The sequence below is a fragment of the Emydura macquarii genome, unplaced genomic scaffold, assembly GCF_026122565.2.
Source record: "Emydura macquarii macquarii isolate MOO-44397 ecotype Brisbane River unplaced genomic scaffold, CSIRO-AGI_Emac_v2 contig_1451, whole genome shotgun sequence".
Classification (NCBI taxonomy): domain Eukaryota; kingdom Metazoa; phylum Chordata; order Testudines; family Chelidae; genus Emydura; species Emydura macquarii.
Genome location: NW_027131588.1, coordinates 7,317,965 through 7,338,229, shown reverse-complemented (window position 1 = coordinate 7,338,229; position 20,265 = coordinate 7,317,965). Strand labels below are relative to the sequence as shown.

Here is a 20,265-nt window from a genome sequence, read left to right as displayed (position 1 = left end):
TGGGCCTCGCAGAAGAATAATACAGGTCACTGAAGAAACAGATGCACCTCTCTCTTCTTTTTCCTGTCCTCTCCCTTTTCCCAGTCTATTTTTCCCCCCCAGTAATCTAATTTCAGGATGAATTAAAAACAGCTGTGGCAAAAATCCCACAAATGATAATGTCTGCGAAAACGTGTTCACTGCCAAACTCCAAGAAATACATTTCCAGTTCTCTAATTTCATCCCTCAAATAAAGAGCTTGCTTTTTAGCATTTATAATTGCTCTTCTCTGGGAGAGGACAGTCATATAAACAAAGGCACGTGAGCTCTGAGAGATAGCTACACTCTGCAGCAAATAAAAAGACTGGATAATTTTATGGCCGATACCACTAGTGCAGAAGTTATCTATGCTAATGTAGTGGTAATCGAAGCTCATGCATAAATTAATCCCTGCAAGAATCAGAAAGGAATTTTTCCATATATAAAGTAATGAACAAGTGGCTAGATTCATCATGGGTTTTGAAAGCCCTTGCTAGAGGGAGAATTCAGGGCTCATTCAGGATGGTGCCTTCTCTGTTTTCCATGTCTTTATGGAGCAAAGTTTCAAAACAGAATACTTGAGATTTGGGAGCAAAAATGCAACATGCAACTGTGTCTCTACATTCCTGGGCCTCGATACACAAGCAAGTTATATGGGTAACTTGCCATTTGCAGGACCAGCTACTGGATTTGCATGTATAATCATGATAATTGTGCACGCAAATACAGAGAGTATAGTTCAAAAGAAACATATGATTTTTGGGATATCCTGCTACCATAGCTACATAGGGAATACATCTCAACCTGTTAAAATGATTCAGAATGGTTAAAAGATAAATGGAAAACATTTAAATGTATCTATTCTGCAGAAATGTAATTGTATGAAGCAATTGGGCTTCTTCTTTAAATACGTGACTATTTGCAGATTGTTTCCTATTGATCAAGTATACTGAGCATTCCATTCAGATATTAGGACTATCCAGGTGGCCAAAAGTAATCATCTAAAAAGGCCGGGTGGAGATCTGAGTACACTATGGTCTGAATCTTGAAGGTCTAATTAGGTTTATGTCTAGTAGCGCAAATGCAAATGCAAAAGCCACTGAGGATAAGTGAACAATGTTGCAAATTTCAGCACTGCAGTCTCTTTAGAGTACATTCATGTTGGAGTTATACACTAGGGGTGAAATCCCGGCCACACTTAAGTGAAAAACAAAACTCTCACTGACTTCAGTAGAGCCTGGATTTCACCTCAGGAGTTTAAGTTTATGTTAACTGGTGCTGGATAATCAAGTGAATTTTATATTACTGATGTGTTCAGAAATTTGGAGCCAATATTGTTAAGTATTAAGTAAGTTAAAATACTTCTTCCAGGCAAAACTACAGGAGCTTTTATTCTGAAGAAAAACCATCCAGATCCACAGGCCCAAAACTGAACCTAACCTAAAAATAACATTTAAAAAAAAAATCCTCTGTCTTGGAAAGATCAGCTCAGCAACTCCAAAACCAGGGTTGTAACCTATGAGAAATCACAGCTTTCTCAGAAGGGTGATCCAGCAACAGCAAACCCATGCAGAGCAGGATCCTAGTACATTTTGCTTCCCTCAATGCTGACAGGAGCCAAGTAGGCAGGGAGGAGGGCTGACACGATGTACATGAACTTGCAAACCAAACTAAAGCTGGTGGGTCTAATTTCAGGACTATAAGCCTTGACAGTGCCTCTTTGCTTTGTTCCATGTCCTACTCCATGGAGCTACAGCATGTGACTTGACTGACGCAAATTAACCTTCCTGCTCTCCTCAAAGTCCTGGTGTAGTGTAAGTGCCTCACAGTTGGAAAACGGCCCATGAAGCAGCAGGCAGGCTTATTTACGGACTACTCAAGTTGTTGTCAGTTAGTGCAGAACATGTCTAGACTGAAGGAAGATTTCAGTGACCTGAAAAACACCCTCAGAGTCATACGATTTTTGACTGAAGCAGAAGTGAAAGGGAAAAGGACAATAATTTGCCCTGCATGGGGATGCTAGAGCTGTGCAGAAATGACCAATCCTTTGTGAATTGTGCTCTGTGGAAAAACATGAGTCAAACCCAGAGGAATTTACTGAGTTTTTTACTGTTGTTCCTCAGACATCGCTCCCATTGAGAGGCCTCTCCATCTGGCCCTGTGAGGTGTGAAAATTTGACCAAATGCATGACTGGCTTTAATTTCCATTTTTACCACTGAAATTCATGCTGACCCATGTCATTTTGGAATTTTTACAATTCTTAGCATAATACAAGACTTTCCACATTGTAGTCCTCGCTTCCATTTTCCCTAATGTAAACAGCTCTTCATTCTGATGAAAGGAGAAGTTGGAGATGTTTATTTTATTGTATTGAAAACTGCATTTCACCACCAAATACAACTGAAAACATTTAAAATGGCAGACTATGGCAAAATATTATAGCTGAATGCATGGGACTGTCGCAAAACATCCTAATAAAATGTTCAAAGGGATTTCAACCCTGGGGAGGAACAGAGGAATGAGAGAGAGAGAGCTCTCTCTCTCTCCCCTTGGCTACCAACTTCCTCCTTTTCTCTGTGGAATTCAGTCCTTTAGGGCTCAATCCTGCAGTCAGACAATCTCCCACTGATGTTAGTACGAGTTTTACCAAAGTAAAGACTAGAAGAGGATCAGGCCCTTGCTGCCACGAACTAGCTATATAGAATAATGAATTCACTTCTCCATGCTTCACTGACTCGGTCCATTTTACAAAGGAAGTAAATAATCGTGGCTGGATCAATGCTAATATCACACCTGTTCACCATACCTGCTCCATAGCCTCCAGATTAGCTCCAGAGATGGAGAGGTACATACCAGTATCCCCGTGCCACCCACATTATTTAAATACTTACATTATTAGTACTACCACCCAATTTTTATTATTTACGTAATTTTACATCACTATATTAATTATAAATAAATATGTTATTAGTATTACAATCATAATTAAGGTTCACTTACCACATTGCTGCATGTTCTGTATCTAATGTTTCGCCCTTCACAGCTCCTGTGTCCAAAAAGAAAAATACCCCCCATATTAATAACTGAATACCACAACAATACTTAGTGTTTACTGTATATTGCAACTTTTCATCTACAGATCTCAAAGCACTTTTTACAAAAGACAGTAAGAATCTTTCTCCCTATTTATGCCAATCCCTGAGGCATAACGAAGTAAGACCCTCTGATTCTTGAATGCAATTGCATGTTTGTATAGATACTCCCTAGCGTTCATTTATTTTCTCCATTCCTTGCCTAAAAAACTATCTCCTGATGTGAAGTGGATTTCCTGAAGAAGTGCATCAACTATGTAAACAGAGTTAAAAATATGCAGCAGCAGAAACTGAGCTGGAAGCCCATACCTGAATTTCACCAGTAATTTTTCACACCTCCCCTGTATGTATAAGTGACCTCGCAGTTGTGTGGTCTGACTGCATAACTATGCTTTGCATCCACTTCGGCCCAAATCCTAACTCTGACACATAGCCCTGGCAGGCAGACTGTATGAGGAGCAATATTCCTCATGGGCTAGGAGAAAAGAACTCTTTTCACTAAGCCATGGATCAGCAATGGAGCCGTACAACCACCTCAGCGCTTGGCTCCTGTCTTATGTGGGAAAGCAAGGGGATAATGATGTAAGAACAAATCCCTCAGCCCCATTCCACTCCCAAATCTGTGCTGCAGAACCACTGAGCAGCTGGGCCTATGGAGCTTAGGGACTCCACACTGTTTATGTGGGCTCCTCTAATCTCTTTTTCTCCCACCCAGCAGAACAACTACAGCAGGGCCTTCTGTGCATGCAGAAGAGATCTCCAGATCCAGATGTCTTTTCAGCTGTGTGGATCCATAACACGTATCCCAGCTCATTGACCTCAATGGGAGTTTCATGTGCTGCAAGGGTTCAGAATTAGAACTCTGCAAATAATGGATTTTTTGGTTCCAGAAAAATAAAAGCATTTCATTTCAACAAAATTAAAATGTTTCACTTTTTTCCCCTCTCATTTTCAAATGTTTAGAATTTTTAAAATAAAATTACAGGAAATTTTGAAACAAAAAATAATTTCAAACCAAGAAAGGCGGTACGTTTTGTTTAAGAAAATGCATTTGGATTTTTTGGAAATTTTAAAAGGTATTTCCTGACCAAAACAATTCAGTGAAACAGACACAAATTTGCAAAATGTTTCAATGGTGCCAAATGTGCATTTTTGCCGAGAAAAGATTTATGATGAAAAAATTCACTCAGCTCTATTCAGAATATTCAGAAGAGGCCCTCAGTGAAAAACAGAATGGAGAACTCAGCCCTTACACTATTCTTCAATTACAGCAGAACAGAATTACCTTCATTTTTAATTTCTCAGCCATTTTTTTTTTCCAGATTGAGCAAAGCATGCATTCCTTGAGGACTACATGCCTGCCAAGTCAAAAGTTTTAAATCCAAACCATTTCTGAATTATCCAAGAGCAAGGACAGTATTTGCAGGATTTTGAGGGTTTTTTTTTTTTTTTAAATGATTAATTTTTTTTTCCATTCTGAGTTAACTCTAAAGTGAGATGAATTGGGTTTTCTTCAACCTACTCAAACAAATCAGAAAACTCACAAGACTTAATTCTCTGATGCCTTGCACAATATGTAGTCATTTACACCTAAGTGAGTGCAAAATGCTACCAGATCAGAATAGTAGCTTTGCCACCACTTTATTTGTATACTGTATGACTGCACAAGGTGCTAGGGAATGGAGGACAAAAATACCCATTCAATTTTATGGAATGAGGATGATCATGAGAAATTTCAACCCAAAGATAATAAGTTCTAAAGCAATTAACATGTAGGAAAATGCCATGTGAACCATAATACAGCACTGCTAGTGCAATCTTTCATAGTGCTTTCACAGTGCAAGAAAATTAATTCAGAGAAAAGTTTGAACATTTGGATATAAAAATTAAGGACCTACTTTTCCTTTTAGGGTTTATTTACACATAAAAAAACTGTCCTGTGAGTACAACTCACTAGGTCTGAGCAATGTTGTACAGGTATAAAAACACTTATACAGGTATAGCTTATTGTGGTTCACAAAGCAAAATAAGCAAAAATGGTTATAGCTTTCTATTGGTATAACTGCATCCAGACTAGTGCTCATTCTGATATATCAGTAAAAAACACAAATCTAACTGACATAGTTGTACTGGTAAAATTTTTCTAGTGTAGACCAGGCGTTATACTAGTTAAACTGCACCGAGTTCAGTAAATTATTCCCAATTTACATCAAGAAAATGTGAGGGCAGAATCAGGCCAGAAGACTCCCTTACTTGGTTTACAAGGCAGAGTTCAGAGCTTTTGCTTCTTGCAAAGTCACTTTTTTTCCTACTCCAACCACACCCCGTACTCAAAGCATAAGGAACGAGCATGTAAGGCACCATATAGGCAAACTCAGTGCAAGCCTTGCAGTAAACTTTCATCAACCACATCAGAGCAACTCATTTGACAGGCTTGACACATACCTCATTCATTAATGCCATGCAACCCATCAAACATCTCTACCTCACACAGACCTGCTGTTATTGCAGCTTCAATTACTGTAATTTATGATCCTCACAACTGATGAACAGCCATGGAAATGTAAACTTCTTTGACAGAAGCCTTCCCAGGCTGGATCTCTGTTTCTTCATATTGTCTCATCTAAAACCAAGAACATCATTCATATTCATTCCCTGTATTGGTGGAAAAACAAAGTACTTTGATTAGCCAACAGCCCCACCCCCTGCCATGTTTTCCTCCCACTTTCATGCGGTTGGCTGGCAGCTGTGCTTGTTCTGAAGAAGTGTGCAGTTCTGCATGGAACCTGAGCCCCTAAGACTCATAAAAACTAGGAGTTGGTCTTGCAAAATCCTACTTACACACTTGCCTGAGGTGAGTAATTTTTCTGATGTGGGATTACAGCATCATTAGTTTCTTCATTATCACCGATCATCATGATCAAGAGCAGGCAAGTAGATTTTGTCTCTGCTGACGCTTTTTCATGACACCTTTGTGAAGGCTGCTAAGATTACTGAGCTGTACAGGACAAGGTACCACCAGATCATCTTAAAAATGAGCGAGACCTCTGTAATCATTCAAATTTTATTCAAAATGGCGTGGACTTTGGTAACTTCAACACTGAAGAAGAAAATGCTAGTAATCTCTGTACTTTAAACACAATGTTACGTCTCTGAATATCTCAGAATTTAAAATATGGGATTTAAGGGAACCCTGGGTATTTAATCTAGTTTGACAGACTAATATTGGTGTCATTTCCTCATCTAGGCAGAGTCAAAAACAGATGCTGTGCTGCAGCGTGGCTGCTTTGCAGTACACCCTAACACAAAACAGCTTGAAAGCTGCAATGGTTGAATTGGAGGATCACCCTAGAACAGGGAAAAACCTCTGGTGGCACAGAACCTATGCATCTCCACTCTCCTGCCATTCCCCTATCCCCTGCTAACAAAGGGGTGTGGCTGGGAAATCCTCATGCCCCAATGCCTACCAGTGTAAATATTGGCCTAGCCCCATTTCAGGAAAGTGCAAAGGCTACCTTTACAGCTCCCTTCTTGAGCTGCACTGTGCGTTTCCTTGGCCACATCTGATTATTTGGGCCAATACGTGCAGCAGAGGATACCCTCTGTTGATGGATGTTGAAAGAGATGGTGCACTCCTCTGAAGCCTTTGAGACCTCTGTGGTGCAGGATCAGGCCCTTGCTTTCATCAAAACAGGATTTGTTATGTGTAGCTGCAGCCCAACAGATGTATCGCCTGAAGCTCGATGAACATTCCAGTATTTCTTATGATACCCTTTGTTCTCTGAAGGGATGTATGAGAGCATTGATGATCCACAAAATGTGCATCTCTACAACCTGGGTGCTAACAGGCACAAACCGTAGTGGATTTTACATAGGAGGAGCATGGTGGAGGGTGTGGCTTGATATGCAAATCAACATGCAGGTTGTATTAATATGCAAATATGAAGGAAAAAACCCAGGCCGCTTGGATTCAAATAAGCCTTTTTTTAAACCCAATGAGCTAATTTTTCCACAAGGTTTTTAAAAGAACATTAAGCAGCTTTAAATTTATTAAAATATTCTCACACACCCCATTTAAAGTAAGCAATTCCAAAGCTTTTTAACCATATTTTCTTAGAACACTTTTCCACAAAAAAAAAAAAGAAACCTCACTTTTTCTTTTATCTCTACGGTTCCTGTCTGCATGGGGGATTGCTTCAAAGTCCCCTCGGGTTCACAGTGGAGGTGCATAGGGAGCTCCTTGTGCTCAGCTGAATTTAGAAACCTTGCAATGGCTCGTGCAGTAAAACAGCCCTTTTCCCAATGCCACAGCTGCCCTTTCTCTTGTAACTAGCCAGGGTAATGCTAAGATTCACAGACAGGGAATGACTCCAACAAGCACCAGAGCCTAAGGAAGTGATCCTTTCAGAGTTGCCAACATTTGAAATATTTTTCTAGAAACAAATTGCCACATATGCTGGGGGTCTGGGCCATTAGGCTCCAGTCAGTTATAGGAATACTAATTTTATTTTTCTATGACTATCCAGCATTGTGGCCTGAAAATTGATGTAGTTTTTAGATTGTTTTAATTGTCTGTTATTGGCACACACCTCCCCCCACCCACATTGCCTTGGGAGAATGTCTGGCAAGCTTCTACATCCTCTGGCATTTCAGGAAAGTTTGGGCAGGCCACCTACTTCCTCTGGCATCTTTGGAGGGGTAGATATTAGGCATGCCCCTTGCACCACATACCCAGGCAACACTTCAGCCCTCTCCTTCCCCACAATGAAACCCTGACTTCCCTTATTTAAACTGTCCCCTGATATCATGCCCTCTCTCCTTCCCTGAAGTTCCCCCATCTCTCACCCTTCTCAGACCTTCTCCTTCTTTTCTCCTTCTTCCTGAAATTTCCCACTCCTCTTCCATGTGCACTTCCTCTCTTTCTCCATTTTGTGTTCATCCCCTATGCTTTGCTGCTTCCTGTGTCTCTGCTCCTTCCTCACTTGTCAAGCCACCACAGGACAGCTGCCAGAGCAGCTGCTGTGGGCCATGGACATTCTCCCTGCTATAGATCCAACATGATTGTAGCAGTGAGGCACATGGCAAGAGAGGCAGCCAAAGTCAGCGAGGACTAGAAAGGCAGCTTCTGCAGCCTTGAGAGTGGCCCTCGCTGGTGCGAGGCAGAACTAAACGGAAACTTCGGTCCAGTTCCAAGTCTTCAGAACAAGGCGGTAGCTAAGCAGGACCCCAAACCTCAAGATAGTGCCAGCAAAAAAAAGGACTATTGGCAAGAATTACACCCCTGGGGAAGGGAACTCAAGTCATACCCATGTATTTCCTCCTAGGAAGAGGTGTGGAAACACAGCAGAAGCTCATTTTCTTTGCTGTGTTCCACTTCTCCTCAGCAAGGAGTAAGGAAACAAAATGGGTGGCTCTTTTCTCTCCTCACGTCCCTTTTCCTAGTCATGAAACTTAGCTAGACAGCAGGCCCAAGCACTGAAAATCAAGGCAAAAAAAGGTTGGTTTTTTATAACCTGGTGGGGTGTGCTTACATTGTGTGTGCAAAACATGCCGTTGACATGCTCAAAATGAGAAAGTGCACAAAGAATTTGCAATTTCCCCATTGTTATGTTGCCATTGAGCTGCCACAATATGTTTTGCACATGCAACTTAGCCTGGCAGTTTTTAGAAAATGTAACTCTAAGTTTAGAAGACTAACATCTTCTGCTAGACTCCCATGACCGTATCCCATGAAACATCAAAAGTTAATGGGAATAGTTAATGTTAAGACAAGAAAAGTGGGCAGGGATAGACAAGCCAAAATACCCTGGCAAATTTAGAAATACATCTTATGAATATCTTTCTGTAGCAGTAACAAAATAAACAACCAGAAGGCAAAATGCCAACTTCAGTCACTGCAGTCAGCGAACTGGCTAGGAATATCAAAACACAAATCATACGTCTCAGGTTGCCAAAGGTCCACATGTGGGATACAGAGTAGGATAATGACCTAAAGTAAGAGCAAGACTAGAAGTAGTAATGCAGGAGACTTGAAATAATTAGAGATTAATACTTGAGCATAAATAACATTTTCTGCAATCTCAATTTTAGGGAATCAGCATTTCTGGTGTAAATAATTTATCATAATTAAAATGAAACAAACACTGACCCTGTGTGTGATGCCAGTAAATTTCGATTTAAAAGAGAGACTCCACGCCAAATTCTGCTCCATGTTACACTGATGTAAATCTACTGAAGTTAACAGAATTACTCTGGATTGACCCCAATATCACTGAATGCAAAATAGAGCCCTGTATTATAACAAGGGAGACATTGTTATACAGGATAAAAAGAAAGAAATTACTTTAACTAAATATAGGCCTGAACCAAATAAACACCCTGCGACCTTGTGGATATTTCAAAATCTCAATGGCGCATGTAAACAATCTGCTTTTCAGCCACTAAGGGTCTTTTTAAAATTTGACATTAGTGCAAGGAAAATATTTCTTTTTTGATGTATGTCCTTTCATAGTCAGGAGCTGACTGATTTAGATCAGAAATTCTCAAACTTTTTCAGTGTGGCCCACACCTTATCTTGTGGTTTATACCGTCCCCTATCATTCATGAACACATAGCATTTCTACAGCAACTACAGCAGTTTTTTCAATGGAAAAAATACCAGTAGTTCATTTTTAGCTGTTTTTCAATCCTTCTCAGTGGCACCATGGAGGAGAACCGGCACCACGCTGGCCAACCATCTCTCCACAGAACCACCAGTCACAGAACCACTGACTTGGATATAACTAGTAGAAGAACTGCTTGAGAAATAAAAATATTTTTTTGCAAAAATTTTCACCTTTTGAATTTTGAAGGCAACATTTATCAGAACCTGATCTTTTTGGACAGCTCTTCCTAGTAGAGAGAACCTAATCAACTGTCAGGTACAAGAACTATTCAAGTTCACTAATTTAATATCCTATTATAGGAATCACCCTACACACCACTGCATCTTCCCTTAAAAAGCAGACACATTTTAGTCACCAGGGGAATAACATATGCTGAATGCTAATGAGCAGTGAAAAGGGAACCAAAATTGTTGTCTATTACTTTACCTTATTCGACAAAAAGAACGTGATAAAGATAATGGCTCAATGAACTGTATTACCTGAAGATGCTAGACACGTGTTAAAACCTGAACCATTTATCTAACCCCCCTTTGAACTTTGAGGATTAAGATAGACACACACACTGGTCAATATATGCCAGAATCACAATTTGGCAAACCAAATCCTTGACCAATTAGGGCTGGCAAAACCCAAAATACACCCTTGTTTTTGCTTGCATTGACAATAGAGAAAAATGGGACCTAGATCCTAATCACACTGGTTTTGGTTTTCCATAACCTTAACATGAGTGACAGGGCTTTACAAAACCAAAGCCATATCTAGTCCTGCCTGTCTCTGCTTTCTAACTAAGGGTGGGATTTTCAAAAGCACAGAGCATAGGTCTAACTCCATTCCCAGCAAAGTCAATGCAGGTTTTACCATTGACTTCAGCAGGAGCAGAGTTAGACCAACACAGTGCATTTGAATATCCCACCCTAGAAATTTAATCATGAGAAGATTCGCACCCATGACACCCACTGATTTCAGCAACAGTTGCAGAAGAACATACTGGAGACAAAGAATGACATGGCAGTCAGTGCAGTTAATGTTGCTGTCCCTTTAAAGTGTCAAAATTAGACATGGGTGTGGGACACAATTTGGATTCATATTTCAAACACCCATATATTTGCGGGAAAAGAGGGTTGAGATCCCAGAATTTCATTTGGCCCATTATAGAAATAAGGGTTAGTTGCAAAATTTGGATCCTGTTCAAATTCTGATACACATACCACACTCAAAGTTTGGGGGTGTTCAAATGTGGGGTTTGGTCCCATAATGCTGTAGACCATGATGTTTTGCTTTTTTCCCCTATATGTTTGAGTTTCTGCTTTCAACAACTCCCTTGCTGTTTTACTAGCTAGCTGGGCAGTGAATGTTAAACTACAGTAATAATCCTCAGTAAGAAATCTCTAGTGTGTCTAACTAAATGGCAACAATAAAACTTGGGAGAAAGTTAGAGACTAATAAAGATGGTAAAGAAAGAAAAAAAAAAAAAAAGCCCACACTTGGCTAGATTGCTTTTAGACTTCTGTTTATTTTCGTATATTTAGTCTCTTTGGTTTGTTTGTCACTATAGTATCTTAGCTTTTCCTGAGAATATTTTTTAAAAATGCCTTTGGTTTTAGACTTATCAGTAAAATACACACACAGTGCATACTGTATATATACACAAAGTCCATTACATTTGCAAATATTTTTGCAGTTGCTCACTAGCCAAGAGAGGCAGAATCAAAGGAATTAAAATAAATGTTTTTCAGCAAAAAACAATCACAGCTTCCTCCCTCACTCCGATGGAAAGTGAGTACAGTACTAGAGGTTACCCTTGGAAACCTGATAGAATATAACCTGGGCTACTGTAGCACACAGATGGATCTGAGTCAAAAACATCTAGAATATCTTTGGGGTCAAAAACAATAAAACCCCAGAACTGACCTCACTAAAAGCTCAGATCTAGCTCTTATATAATAATGTGCCAACTAAATCCTAGATTCTTAAACACAATAAACTCTGAGGAAGTTTGAATCTGGATCTGGACTATACTATAATGCTCACTCTCTTACAAGTCTAATCTATTTCTCTCTGTAAGAGCTTTAGAGAATCACAGTATAACTTCTTGCCTGTAGATAAATATAGCTGTGCAAAATATTTACAACACTCCAAACTATGCAAACACTTGGCTGGTTTCATACTTTCTTGTTCAAAAATCAGAACAGGTTTGTTGAAAGGATCATGAATATGCAGAAACTCTTCAGGTGAACCCGGGTCTATTTACCATCTAAATGAGAATTCCCAGGCATGGACACCACTCCTGTCATTTGCAGTTGCAGCAGCCTCTTCTATTCCCATTCACAACCACATGGACCACTTCCCTCTCTTCTCGTTCACGATCATGTAACATCTCTGTGGCAACTACAACATTTGTTTGCATGGAAAAGCAACAGTAGGAAAGTATTTCATGTATTGTTACATGTCTCTAATGTGGTGCATCAGCTGGAAATTAGGGAAGCCAACACCATGTGACCAGCCAGCTCTCCAAGGATCACTAACAAGTGCTCCACAGATGACAATTTGGGAACTGATTATTTAAATTGTGAAATTCGGAGGTTTGCAGAGTTCTGACTCAAAACCAGGATTTACACTTGGGGTTTTTGACACTCTCTTAGTCAGAACCTGTAACATGTATTGAAAAATGGGGATTTTTCCCCACCAAATCAAAACATTGGAAGTTCTCCCAATCACTGTAAAATCTTGTGTACCCCACAGCAACTAAAACAAAACAAACAAAAATGATACTAGCGTGCTCAAATTAGCCAAGTGAATTCTACTAAACGATGATATTCAGAGTTTCTTCAGACTTTAAATCTGTAACCACAGGACAATATTATGCGTGCACGCACACACACATACACACACACAAGTCCCAGTTTCTATTCTAGGATGATGGTATCAGTGGGAATCATTCTCCCAAATCAATTAACTTCACCTATACAAGCTGTTTAGTGATTTCATAAGTGTTATAATGATCCTATTTAATGATATTATGTGTTTTATTAGAACACTGTATCTAAACTTTTGGATACATATGTTATTAACAATGACACTTTTACCTCAAACATTTCTGTTATGTACTGTATGGAATTTCTAATAGCGATAGCACAGAGAACATTCTAAATAATAATCAAACAAATTTTGTAAAAAAATATAAATTCCTACTCTGCTCAGAACATGTAAAAAGTGACTTTATATAGCTAACAAAGGAAGCAGAAGGAACAATATCTAGAATACTTATTTTATTTTAATTAATGTTTGCACTTGTTACTTTTGAAAAGTAACCCATCTGTAAATACAGTAAATGGGATGCTGTGAAATATGACTCAGAACAAAACTGGGACCAGTCCAAATGCAACTAGCCAACATAAACTTAGGAAAGAAAATAAAATTTAAAGGAGGAGATGATGACATAAGTGATTAAAACCAGTCACAGAGGGTGCCAACCGACACAGAAAAGCCAGTCACAAAGCCCTGGAGACAGCCACTAATGTCTACACTGCAATTAAACACACACAGCAGGCCCTTGTCAGCTGTCTTGGGCACTCAGGGCTCGGGCTGTGAGGTTGTAAAACTATGGTGTAGATGTCTGGGCTCAGGCTTCCCCTCTCATGGGATCTCAGAGCTCAGGCTCCAGCCTAAACCTTTACACCACAATTTTATAGCAAGGAGCCCAAGCCCTGCAGGCTGAAGTCAGCTGATGTGAGCCAGCCAGAGGTGTTTAACTGCAGTGTAGACATACCTTCAGGGACTCCAGGTAAGGTGACCAGATGTTCTGATTTTATGGAGACAGTCCTGATATTCAGGGCTTTGTCTTATATAGACACCTATTACCCCCCAAACCCCTGTTCCAATTTTTCACACTTGCTATTTGGTCGTCCTATCCTCAGGGAATTTGTTCCATTAAGAAGGTCCCTGATCAAAGAAGGCCTTAGCATCCAGCCCACCCTCTTGGAAAAGTCCCATACAATTTACAAGGAATGACTCCATTAGGGGTTTTAGAAATTACAAAAAAAGAAGAAAGCAGAGTGTAAAAGAAAGTGTCTAACTGAGACTAGGAAACTGTTTTCCATGCAAGGCATAATTCAGACCATTGAATTCAGTCACAAGGTATCATTTAGGTTAAGGGCTTACCAGAAGTCAAAACAAAATTAAACATTTTTAATGAATAACAACAATATCCGGAGTTATAACGGTAAATATTAAAACCGTAAAGAGTTGTGGAAGGGCTATAAATCCTCATGCTTCAGGGAACAAACCAACCTTCTAACTAGTTGGGGGAGGGGAAAGGAAACTTTCCTGGGGGCAGTACAGTAAGTGTGCACCCTCTTTTGAAGCATGTTACTAGCCATTGTCAGCAATAGGTTACTGGACCACATTGGCCACTGCTCTGATCTAATATGGCACTTCTCACATTCTTAGAATTCTTTAGGTGGGTGTTTTGGGGTTTTTTTTTAAACCCCCTTACCCCCCACCCCCCAAAACAAAATCTATAGAAGTTTTGTTTCTGAAGAAAATTTTTCATTCTTTGCTAAATAAATTCTGTAGCTAGAGCTTTGGGATAGAGAAAAAACCCTACCAATCTCCATTGTACTGAAATGAAACATGCATTATATCTTCTTAACCCTAAGGCTTCCTTTATGCTATAATTAAAGAATTCTTACAATTTGCAGTGATCTGTGTTGAGATGTTAAGGATAAATCAGTTTCCCTATCTTCAGTTTTCTGTACTTTAATGTGTCATTTGGTTTTTATGTCATTTTCTTTTTGTTTCATGTTGCAAATACGTCCATTGTATATGATCCAACTTAAAGCATCATATCATTAATCTATACAGGGAAACCTGAGAGATGATCATCATCAGCAGCATCGTCATCATCACTCCCCCCACCATGTGATTGTTATTCTTTATACCAATAACATCCACCTTTATGTGGCTACATTTCTAGCCCAGTATTAGCTAGGCCTAGATTTTTGCAGGTGTTCTGGCAACTGAAGACAGCCAGGACTGCATCCACAAATCAGAGACATAGATCTCAACAGTCAATTCAGAACTGAGGCTCAGAAAATGTGCTGGAGCACCCAGGTAGCAATGAGATGGTAGACTATGCTACGGACCTTAGAATCAAGGATACATAGCAGCAGTTCTTAAACAAGACGTAGCATAAGATATCTCAAACTCAAAAGTACTTTGTGTATCATCTTCATAATGTTAATCAATGTTCTTACAATGGATTCTTGTTCTGATATTGCACTGGAAAGCAGCCTGTGCACCACATGAGTGCACCATACATACAGCAATTCCAGAATCAGAGGTATAGATGATATTTGATTATTTTAAATTCCTTAACTGATAATATGCATCATCAAGAAGAGAAGGCATTTAGTCTCTGATGGAACAAATCTACAGCTAGCCAGTATCCTGGAAAAATGTTACATGGGATACAGGCAGTATAAAAGTACACCATTTATCCCTTCACACTCCACAAAGAAAAAGTGTCTATCAACGGCTACTACACTGAGTTATTGAATCAAGCTAGAGTAGAACCAAGGATCATTTTAATTTCACAGAGCCATTGGATCCACTCTGCCATATGTAACAACAGGAGTGTTGAGCACTTCCCTAAAAATCCAACCCATTACATCGCTAGCTTCAATGTGCACATGCCAATCTGGCTCAATAGATACATTGCGCTGCTTGTAACAGCTAGTGAAAAAGGAGTGGGACTGCTTCCCAATACCAGATAAATTAAGAGACCATTTCAGTTAGCAAAACAAGTGGGGCTGGTGCAGCTGGATTTGTGCTTTGGACATATTACCAAGGAGAAGTCACCCTCAGGAAAGAAGGGAGGGATTTAAATAAGGAAAAAAAAATGAATTCAAACAAGTCACCTGACCAGCATGAAGACTCTAAACAATGCTAGGATTTTGACTCACTCATGTGGATTCCCTCCAATTTTTACCCCCATTGCTTTTATTACTGAGGAGAGCTTGACAGCAAGATGCTAATGTTTACTTTCTTCCCCTACTGCACATATATCACCCATCTAATGACAAGAAAACCTCCATCCTGTTAAGCAGTTTATACAGGATTTCCTAGAGGAAAGAATGATGATAATGGATTTTGACCCTTAAACTTGTATGCAGGTCAGTATCCATGGGATTTCACTCTCAACTGAGCATTTTGCTTTACATATACACAGCCTATCCCAGGTTCCATCCTTCTGCCGGAAACAGCAGCAACAATAATGGCTAAGATTTCTAAGTAAATACTCTGGATTTTCAATTAACCTATTATCTCCTAAATCCATTCCCATAGCCCTGTGAGTTTCTGCTTTCCTGCTGTCTCCACCTTCCTTACTTATTATAAATTAATGAAGAATCTTGAAGATTATAAATCACATTTATCTTCCTGCTAAGTCGAGAAACAGCCAAACAATTTTAATATTATGGCAATACTTGTTAACATGCAAAATACAATTCCAAAGTCACGGAGTATTTACAGGATTAGGGTGTGGTTGAATTTAGGTGAACCAAATTGATATGATAGCTCTTTGCAATTGTAAAATATTTCCAATACAAGAGAAAGTTGGACTCAAAATGGATTTAAAATATATAAAGTGTTCTAAGCCACTTACTTTTCTGTGTAAATCCACTTGCATCAACACACTCTCTAGGAATATTCTTTACCTTGATTACAACACACACTTATTCTATAAGTCACAAAGCTGAAGGATATGATGTCATTTTCGCTCCAGTTGGGTCAGTCTCTATAACAGACTGAAGGCAATAAATAGGGACTAGATTCTGGGGAATGGATCCAAACCCATGTATAAGGGCACCCATCAGCACAGTATCTAGCAGCTAATACAGATTTGGTCTGTGTGAAAGCACCGTCGCTGCTACTATAAGGCATAGGAAGGCGTAGCAGATGGGACCTGCTGCTCTTCCATGCCTGAGAAATTTGGACCAGTGGATCCATGTAATGCAGGGACCCACTGGACATTTCTAGGGCTGTCATGTTGCAGTATATCCTTAACCCCCCCTCAAGAAGAGCTGTGGACATACTGCATGAGGATCATCCCCACAGTGCCAGAGTGTGTGGAATCTTCCTGAGTCAGATTTCCGTTGCTGATACTTCCTTGTGCCATCACCCTGCAATTTAAGTACTTGGTGGCCTTTGCTGGCATATAGGGTGCCTCACCTAGTCTCTTTACCTTACCGCTCAAGAACAAGGTCAAGAGAATGTGTCATTCCTTCTTCATATCTCATGGTTTTTAATATTGTGATTTTTTTTTTAAATGATAAAACTACTAATCAAATGACAAGTCACAGTACAGCAGAACAGAGAAGGAAGGTTGGAAGTTTCTGTTCTCCCTGTCTCCCAATGCAAGAACAAAAGGACGTTCAATGAAACTGAAAAGGTAGCAAATTCAAAAATGAAATAAAAAGGAACTATTTTTTCATGGATCTCACCGCCAGTGGGCATTGTTGAGGCCAAGAACTTAGTAAGATTCAAAGAGGGAGCAGACAGATGGAGAACATGAATATCCAGAGTGATAAAAGTTAATGATAACAAAGAGTATTTGAAGTAGGGATGTACAAATTAGTTGAATTAAAAATCTGTTTAAAGGCTGGGGGAGGGGAGCCGTGCTGGGTTTGGCTCCTCACTGCCAAGTGAGAGTTGCCTAGCTGTGGCTCCCCCCCACCATGGTAGCTGGGCAGCTCTCAACTGTCCCCCACCCTCCCACTGCTGGGCTCCACACTTCCCTGCCAGCAAGAGCTGCCCAGCTGCTCTCGCTGGTGGGGAGTCAGCCCAGCTGCCGCTGTCCCCCCCCCCCCATTTAAACGGTTAACTTCTTACATCCTTAATCTGAAGGGATTAAAAGCCTCATGCTTCAGGATGTAAATCCATCTAACTACTAGGGATTAGAATAAAGTCTTCATGGAGCAGATTAAACCACATGTGGAGGCTCCTACATCTTCATCTGGTGCTGGCAACTATCAGAGACAGAATACTGGACTGGAGGGACCTCATATCTGTATCAGTTTGGCAATTCCTGTGTTCCTAATTCAGTTTTTATTATTATTATTGGTATTACAGTAGTTCCTGTAGTCCCAGCTGAGATCAAGAATCCTTATGCTAGGCTCTGTCCATGTATTATATGCGCTGTATGATAGTCCTTGCACTGAAGAATTTATAGTTTAAAAGACAAGCCTGAACGTGTGGGAGAGGCACAAAGAGAAAAAGTGACTTGCCCAGAAGCCATACAGCAGAGCCAAGAATAGAACCCAGCTCTCCTGACTCCCAGTGCAATGGGCTGTCTGCTGGACCACAAACAAGTAAGGATTACACAACTTAAATGTACTGTACATGCAAAGCATATGTGCGTGGGGGAGTGAGAGCGAGCTCAAAATCCATAACTTACACAAGGCAAAGGAGAAATGATGAGAAGAGAACTTTTAGAAGCAGTACAGCAGAGCCTTTTTGTTTTTGTGCATATTATTTTCCCTCTCTTTTCCGCTCATGCAATATGCAGTAACGTAATAACATACTCAGACTTTGGGGGTTTTGGCCAAACTCTTCTCTCATTTATAATGTGCAAGCCCCACTGACTTCACTAGGGTTGCAGCCATATAACTGAGATCAGAATTTATCCATTATATTTAAAACAACATTTTCAAAATTATCTCTTACTTAACCACTGCATTACTAATGAATTATCTCTTACTTAACCACCAAAAACCTCACACCAGAACTCAACTCCAATATTCTGCTCCTCCTATAGTAACTGTATGTTTCTCCCACTGGTATCAAAAGGAGCTTTGTACATGCAGATTATTAGTATGGAGATAAGCCAGGCAGATCAGAGAGAATTCTGTCCTACATATCCATTATGTTATTTAATTGACTTATACAAACACTGACATTAATTGAAGTTTGGTGAATGTAAGGACATCAGAATGCCAGAGCTGGGCTCTTCCATGGGGATCTGAAAACAGAACTTCAAGCTAACGCTTCATTCTTGCACAACTGCCACAAAGGTCTAACAGCAAATAGAACTGGACCTAACAAACAGCAGGAGCATTGTGATACTGTACTAATCAGAACAATGGCAACTGCAGGTTGGAAAGAAATTGATTTCAGTCAGTCAGCTGCATTTCGGTTAGAAATGGAGCAAATATTCTTTGCATAGCTTCAAAGCCGGCAAGATGGGCTCCCTAACTCTTTTCCCTTAATGTTCTGGGAGCCATCACATACCAGGAACATTCCTCACAGGAGAAGGTTTACTTTGTGAGTTGGTTTGGTCCACCATATTTAGCTATCTTGCCAATTATTAATTTGTCAAAATATTTCAAGCTCTCTCTTTTTAATGTTATTTGTTGTACTATTCTATATAGCATGGATATTTCTATAATGTAATCAAACATATCAAGCAATGAACTGTCCCACACATATACACTTAGGTATTTCCTCATAGTCTTGCAAGATTAGCACCCGTCATGTATTTCGGTTTATTTCAAACCCCCCAAAGTTTGGGCATGTTTCTTTCCTCTCTCCTTCCCCTCCCCCCCCACCTCGGCTTTTTAAGTTTTAAAGCGCTTGCCCAGCACAAAAATTAATCATTTAACACTTTTTAAATTTGGAACTCCATGCAAACCAGAAAAAGGGAAAAAACAGTTACACATTTATGACAGTGCTAGTTCAGGGTCAAATTTTACTATTTACAATTTATTGTTGCAGGCTAGCAGAAATTGTGCACATAAATATTCCTCTGCATTCCACATTAGAACTATGTATCTCAATCTGTGATTGGGCAAAAGCTCTCATCTGGTTTCATAAGGCAGGAAGAATTAATTCTATATGAATGGGGCAGTGAAAACCTATTGTATTACAGACAAATGGAACTGATTTAGGAGTTTATTCCTTAGGCACACTCTGATTTGAGTTTAGTCTTTAGATACTCTGTCTTTGCCTTCCTTCTTCTCTTTATGTAGATACAAGGACCTGAACAGCAGCAGACCCCCTGTGATTCCATTGCATGTAGGGACAAGAGGCTACATAAGTGGATTCCACATATCCTTGTGCGCTGTGGAACATGGACCACTACTCCTCCCTCTAACAACACTGAAGGTAATTGGATGGAGAGGGGGACACAGATGTGGCCAGGAGCTCCACACATTACACAAATCCCCTTGTCAGACATCAATCCCCACGTGAGGGACGTGTGGTGTGTAACAGATGCTACTTTAAGCTGGAAACAATAGCATGCTTGACAGCCTACGTGGCCATTCCACCCTTTTTCTCCATATCACGGCTGAGGAGAGAAGGTTCCCATCCAGACATCTCTTGAGTGGGTCTCCTGAAGAAAACCTGTTTGCTCAGGCTCTGCACAGGAACAAGAATTTGGCACCATGTCTAGAAACAGAAGAATCCACTGGCACTTTTACCCAGGGAGGCA

General features: G+C 40.0%; 1 protein-coding gene across 1 annotated transcript in view; it reads right to left on the bottom strand.

Annotated features, from left to right (window-relative positions):
• ADAMTSL1 (ADAMTS like 1) overlaps positions 1-20,265 on the bottom strand; it is a 611,419-nt gene that overhangs the window by 191,372 nt on the left and 399,782 nt on the right. Inside the window, exon 5 of the mRNA XM_067553131.1 lies at positions 3,020-3,065. Within this exon, the coding sequence (XP_067409232.1) occupies positions 3,020-3,065 (46 nt within the window). The remainder of the gene's footprint in view (positions 1-3,019; positions 3,066-20,265) is intronic.